This window comes from Pteropus medius, unplaced genomic scaffold, assembly GCF_902729225.1.
Source record: "Pteropus medius unplaced genomic scaffold, Ma_sr-lr_union100, whole genome shotgun sequence".
Lineage (NCBI taxonomy): Eukaryota > Metazoa > Chordata > Mammalia > Chiroptera > Pteropodidae > Pteropus > Pteropus medius.
In genome coordinates this window covers 192,741-199,774 of record NW_024345599.1, presented here as the reverse complement: position 1 = coordinate 199,774, position 7,034 = coordinate 192,741, and the positions used below count along the sequence as shown (strand labels likewise).

The 7,034-nt window shown below is 46.1% G+C and overlaps 1 protein-coding gene across 1 annotated transcript; it reads right to left on the bottom strand.

The window, feature by feature from the left end:
- Positions 1-4,410: 4,410 nt before the first annotated feature.
- Positions 4,411-5,982, bottom strand: ARMCX6 (armadillo repeat containing X-linked 6). Its single transcript, XM_039873992.1, has one exon. The coding sequence runs from the start codon at positions 5,917-5,919 to the stop codon at positions 5,017-5,019; it is 903 nt and encodes a 300-aa protein (XP_039729926.1). The 5' UTR covers positions 5,920-5,982; the 3' UTR covers positions 4,411-5,016.
- Between the last annotated feature and the right edge of the window lie 1,052 nt (positions 5,983-7,034).

The window sequence follows — 7,034 nt, the reverse complement described above, 5'->3', positions numbered from 1 at the left end:
AATATTGCCAAGTCCTCTTTTATTCATGAATTCACCCATTATCCCAAATCCTTTGTTATCTTGCTCCACTTTGGTCTGGCCAACCAGGCCTGCCATTTAGCTGTCATCTTAATATTAACCTTTATTGCTTTCTCAAGTTTGAATCATGATTTTCTTGATTCCATATTTGCCTTTGAAGTGATTTCTACCTGGTTTTGTTGAAATAGATGTTCAAATAACTTCCTAAGAGAAGGTCCACAGGAGGTAAATTTTCTAAATACTTTTAGTTCTGAAAACATCTTTATTGTCATCACATACCTGCTTGATAGTATGTTTAGAGATAGAATACTAGAGAAAACATATTTTCTAAGGATTGAAGGCATTTATACATTGATTTTTAGCATCCAGTATTATGAATAAAAAGTCTGATTTCACTCTGATTTGTAGATGACTTTCTACCTACGCTTGCAAGATTTTAAGATCGCATTTTAATCTCATTATTCTAAAATTTCTTGAGAATATGTGTAGGTGCGATCCCTTTTTCATTGAATGTATTCAGCACAGAAAGCACATTTATTTTCCATTAAAAAAAGAAATAAAGAGAAAAAAAGGAGGATCTATACATAAATTATGCATAATTAGCAACAAACATTAACATTTTGTTTTATTTGTTTAAAATGTTTTTATTAATGGATAAAATTAAGCTATATATATTGGTAGAGTCAAATTTTCCTCCATTTTTTTCCAGAGGCAGTTGATATTGCAAAATTGATGTGCATCTTTCACTATTCATTTTTAATTCTGATATAAATATATGTATCCAAAATAATATATAGTATTGTTTCATATAAAAATCATATAAATGGCATTATGTTGTATCTTTCTACAAAATGCTTATTTCACTCAACATTAGGTTTCTGAGAATTGTCTAGATTGATATACAGAAATCTAGTTCATTCACTTCTACTATTTATAAATTCTATTAAACATGTGACATATTACTTAATGAAAGATCTACAGCAAACATTAACTTTTTAATAAGCTGAAACATTGACCATAAATATCAGAAACAAGAAAACTATGTACTGTATCATTAATACTCTATTTTGGAGGTCTTTGACAGTGAAATGGGATAAGAAAAATAAGATATGAGCTATAAAATATAGAATAAAAAGAGATAAAACTCATGATTTGTAAACTGTGATTATCTGTATAAAAACTCAAAAAGAGGCAAAATAATAAAATTAATAGGAGAATTCAACAACAACAAAAACACCTGACTAAAGAACGAAAATGATACATCAAGAGCTTTTACACAAACTAGCAATATTTATATCCTATTAAACTTATTAAGAAATGGAACGCACATACATACAAATATACATGAGAATGGAATGGCGAACAGTGCTGCGTTATTTGGTTATCCATTTGAGAAAAGAAGTAAAGTTGGATCACACCTTCCACCTTGCCCAAAGGTAAATTCCAAAAGACACTTGAGACAACCCTTTAAGCGGAAAGGTGTGAGAGAATTAAGAAATCATATGGAGACTCAGTTTGTAATCGAGGAGTGGGGAACCCGGTCCTAAGCTACACACAGAAACAAGAGTCAACAGGGAAAATGAGAGTCAGGGTGAACAAGAGGCTAAGAGCAATGAGCAGAGGGAAGTGACAGAGTGTGTGGCGATGCATGCAGCAGGTGTAGCAGACAAGGGATTGGCCGATCCTCTGCAGGACTGTGCTTAACTCTGATGAAGCACCCATCTGTATCTTAGACCAATCAGTAGCCCCTAGAAGGGAGCAGGGAGCCAGTCCTCCACACAGCTGTCTAACTCTTAGCCAAATGACACTATGATGGATTCGAGATTGACTTGGTGATGGCTGTGCCTGATGGTGGTTGGCACTTCAAAGTGAGGGGATTGTGGTTGAAATTGCTTTGAGAGTGGCACATAGGGCCACGGTGAGGATGCAGAGTTTGAGAAGCTGGATGTCTGCAACCTTGCCTGTACTTATGGTGGGGGTGGAGAGTACAAAACCGCAGAAACCCCGGGAGAGGTAGCAGGCTGGGAAGGGCACTAGGAGTCAATGTGGTACCTACAGGCACCAAATGTAGACATAATAATGAGATGAATAAGAAGAAAGGCCAAAGCCCTTCTGGAACTAGAAGGCAGTCTGTGGCAGCAGTGCCAGATTTACGCAAGAGACTTAGGCTGGGGCAGCCCCATTATGGCAGGGCACCTCCCCACAGAGTGTGACAAGTTCCAACTTTGATGACCATGTCAAATGTTTACCATTGGGACACCCAGAAAGAATCTCTGTTCGTTGCAGCAGGCAGGTAGGTAGGTAAGTTTTGTGCTTGGTGGTCCCGTGCTGTTTCATTTTGAATTCAGTGTGTGTGTGGGATGGGGGGCACCATAGTCTTTCCAGTGCTGATAGCCTCTGAATATCTTAATCAGACCCTGACTGGCAGGCATGCTCCCGACTCCCCTTCACATCCCTAGGCAGAATCCACTGGGAACTGGGCTCCTGCCTTGGCATAGCAACCCACCAAGGGATGAAGGGCAGACCAGAGTCCTGAGCTTCCACACATAGGGAGTGTCTTTGGGAGAGCAGTGCCAGCAAATGGAGAGAATGCTCTTGACTTGGGCCAAGAACACACTGTGGAGACAGTTCGATGCCAACAGGCTTCTCTGTGACAGAGTAGCTCTGAGCAGTTGCTCTGAGTTGCTCTGAAGCCCTCCCTGCGATGGGACTGTAGCCTGCCTCAGAGATGGGGGACAACTGCCTGAGGCGGGACTCAAAGGGGAATTCGGCAGAGTGCAGAGAAACAGGGAGGTGCGTGTTAATTTGGGATCCTGAGCCAAGAGAAAGGAGAAAACCCTCTGCCTTCGTGCTGAGATTAAAGAGACTGAGCAGTAAGGTGTCAGTGAAGACAGCATGAGCCAAGCCGACTCTACCAGGACAAGTAGACACAGGAGCTGTCCGCAAGGGCAATCCTACATGAAAAACTGATTGACCAGCTCATATGAAACTCACTTGGAAGGAAGCGATGGTCACATTAGCAGCTCTTAGGAAATAAGACAGGGTTCCAGAGGCAGCAAAAATGCCCCAGGGGGATAAGCCTTGCTGAGGGTGTGCTGTCACAACAACCTCGAGTCATGTGCTGGCTGTCCAAGGTGCCAGGACCCAGGAAGAGGTAGCATACCCACTCCAAGTTGGAGGATTCCCCAAGAAGGCCCTGGGACCTGGCAGGCACCCATGCCCGCTAGACAGCCTGAAGCGTAGGGCAATGGGTACAAGCAGGAGAGTTGTAACCCACCTGTAACCTAAACTCTAGGAGAAGGGAGAAATAAAATAGGACTAGGCTCTCTATGAAGGAGAGTGCTCAGGAGGCAGAGCACTTAGAGAGCACTGATGCCCGGGGGAACAATGGCCCAAAGCAGCATCTCAGGATACCAGGAGAAGGCGCCAGTTGCAGAAGCAGCTCTGCTCAAGGGAAGCTTCTTGTCCACTTGTTGACCAAGGCTATGAGGAAGAGGACTATTTCTTGACACACCAAAAACATGCAGGGAGCCTGGGTTTCGTGATGCAGGAAAGGATCTGAAAATATTAGGAGGGGGTGGTGGAATAAGTTGCCCGTTTCCATGGAGGGGTTCAGTGGGAAGGGCTGGGTTCTTCCTTTCCTCCAAGGGGTGATGGAAGCTTGGATGGAGGGGAGGAGGTGTTTCCTGATGGATGGAACAGCCATGGTCATTCCAAGCACCCTCAGCGTCTGCCCTACAACTCCCACGGGGAGGCTCCCTTCCTGGGTCACACCAAAGATACCAAGGATAGGGCAGAAAGAATATTCCCCCCAGGGAATCAGGGGCCAACCGACCCTTCTCGCTCTGCCAGGAATTTGGTCTTGAGATCCCAAGGAAGGGAAAGGTCTGGAAGTAGGTTTAACAGCTGCTTCCCAGAAGGGAGAGAATTACACAAAGTAGGCACTCAGCAAGTGGCAACCATTATTGTTATAATCGTGCATTATATGTGCAGGGATGGATTGGCCAGTGGCCCCCAAGGATGTGTAGATGAACCCAAGGATACTGACCTTCCTCTGTAGGTCAGCGGTCAAGGAAAGACACCTTCATCGAGGGACTTCTTGTGCCAGGTGACAGGCTCAGTGCCGCCTGCTTCACGGGTGTTGCCTCTTTTAGTCCTCCCAACATTCCATCCTAATTCCACCAAACCTCCCTCTACACCCTGCCCACCCCAGCCCCCAACCCCTTCTTGAGAGCTGTCCTGAACACCACAGCCCATCTCTACCCATGCCTCCTGTGAGCATTGATAAGCATGCATTTGTCACGGAGAAAACACCCCGGTTAGTTAGCATTTATCGTGGAGTTTTGTCTTTCTCTTCATGCAGACTCTAAACTCAAGGACAAGTACCATGTCTCATTTTTGCCAATCAAAGCACACAATTTTATTGATGATACATACAATCATAGACTTGGGTGGATGAGGTTAAGTCAGTACAGCACACAGAAAGGGAGGGTAGTTCTTTGATGAATAGGGTCACCATCCATCAGCTCGTGTACAGGAAAGAGTAAACGAAAAAGAATTCAACCTATGCAGCAACACATGTGTTTTCAGCACAAGCTCCGATACGCATCTGGGCTCCACAAAATGGCCCGGCTTAGACAGGGAGACCATCACAGGCAAGGCATCCTTCATGATGCTATAATATGATGTTCTTCATCCACAGCTGGCAGCTGGAACGAGCCCTTTACCACAGGAAGAAGTAAGGGAGTAATTTACAGTACGCATTGCCTGCAGACTGCAAAACCAAGAAGTTACTCGAAGCTCTGTGGGAACCCCCGCCTGGCCAATAAGAGTGTGGTCCTCGATTTAGCAAGTGTAACTTTCACCCCATGATATGGTGACTGGCTAAGGCTGGATCTTCTATAGCACCCACTGCAGAGTCTTTGAATGAGAACACAAGGGTGTGTTCACCAAACGGATTATAGGTAGATTCAGTCCCATTCTGTTCGAGATGGCCATTTAAGAGGCCAGGATGTCCAGGAGAACCTGCCTGTTTCCATTCCTGATAAAGAGGGACATGCATGAGAGCAGCATTTGGGCACCCAGCAATTCCTCTGCCAAGACTGGCTTTTCAGACAAAGCCGTCAACGGTTTCAAAACCTGAACCTCAGCACATCCACTTCCTTCTGATATCAAAGGAAACTTCAAGTCTGAAACGGACTTGGCAAGCGTGTTATTAATAACTGTCATGCTTATTAACAAATTTAATCCGGCCTGCTGCAGAAATGAGTTGCAGCAATGTGACACAGTCTCCCGACACACTTCATTGATGTACATCTTAATCTGGCCCTGATTTTCCACACTGACATTCACGTTATCCAGGGTACATAAAGCCTTCTCCTTAACAGCTGGGTCACAAATGGGGATCGTGTTTCCGACAATGGAGAGGCAGGCCAAATGACTATTGATATCGTGGCTAAATGAAAACCCAGCATCCTTGGACTGAGCCGACAACATTTTACCCTGAATGAAAGGATAATTGGAGAGGTTTAGAACACACCTGCAATTCTTAAAGCTTTCAGCACCCCACGTATTTTTATGTTCATATGGGAATGGACGTTGTTTTGTTGGGTGTGTTCGGTTAGCCTTGCCCCCTCCTGAGGGCCTGTCCTCAGTGCCACCGGGGGCCCCAGGTTCAGTCCAATCCCCATCCTCACTCCAGGGCCGAGCCATGGTTGTGAAATCAAACCAAATCTCGGGTTCTTCGTCATCCAGCTCCTGGTCATCGTCCCATTCCTCTTCCTCCTCCTCCAACTTCTCACTCTCATTTCTTCCTACGGTTAATTTGTAAACGCAGTAGCAGGCACCAGCCCCAATCATCAGTCCTGCAGCCATCCAACCCACTTCCCGAGCCCGGCCCATTCTCAAGTCTGTGCCAGCTTTGGGGCAGAAAAGAGAGGGCCTTCTTCCACCTGAATGAAGAGGAATCTTAGGGTCAGGATGAGTAATGGTGGAGAGCAGTGGTCTTCAGTCTCTCCCAGGCTTTTGCAGCTCTCTTCAGATGAATCTATGGGTGAAAAACAGTATTAGGGTTTTGAGTTGTGCCTGAGTTTGTGCCTCAGCAGACAGAGTGGAGTTTGAGTTCTGGTTGAGAGAGGTGGGTTATTAGGAAACTATTTCCTTGTTCCTTTCTGTCATCCTCTATCTACCCTCGGGATCCACCATTTGTCTTCCAGCACCCACAGAGAAGGACAAGTGTTGGGATGTGGTATGATAGCCAGAAGTTTGACATGGAGACTGACCCTCACGTAGTTTCTTCCCCCACCTCACCCCAAACCCCAAAGCTTCATAGGCAATTTCTCCCACCAACTGCTACCAAAGTCAGGTAAGTTCCTTTTTCTTCCCTTGTCTTCTATTGTCAGTGCTCCTCCCACGGTGATTGATGGGCAGTCTGGCAAAAGGACAGATGGAAAAATAGCTCTCAGTGGAGAACTGAAAGCGTAGTGGATAGATGAGCATTGAGAACACAGGTCCCAATAGTCGCTTTTCTGAACTTTCTGCCTTCAAGTTGAAAATATTTCTTACACCCTCTTAAAGCGGGCTTCCCCCGGCACCCTTGTCATCCGCCATTTCCCTAGGAAAGGCCGCCACACCCCTTTCCCTGCGCAGAAATTGGAGGGGGTGTGGAGAAAAGAAGGGGCCAGGAGAGGGCGACTCGGACTGGCAGGCAAGGATCACAGCCTTCTCTCCTCCCCCACTCCCACCGCCACCCCCACCCAGGGTCCAGGACCATCCCACCTTCACACCGACCTGCAGGGTCCCAAGGCAGTTTGCTCCTTCCGTCGCCGCGACTTTTGTGGCGACCTACGGGCCAACAGACAGACCTACAAGCCTGCAGACAGACAGGGGACCGAGGGGACGGAGTGCTTGGTAGACTGAGCAGCACTCGGGACATAAGTGCTCTGATTGTGGACCCTTTCTTTTTTCGGAGTGTCAGTTACAGCCATTCACTCCCCTCACCTCCGCCCGAAGTCCAC

Bases quoted from the DNA above. Each gene is read 5' to 3' on its own strand.
- ARMCX6 (XM_039873992.1), bottom strand. From the start codon at position 5,919: ATGGGCCGGGCTCGGGAAGTGGGTTGGATGGCTGCAGGACTGATGATT.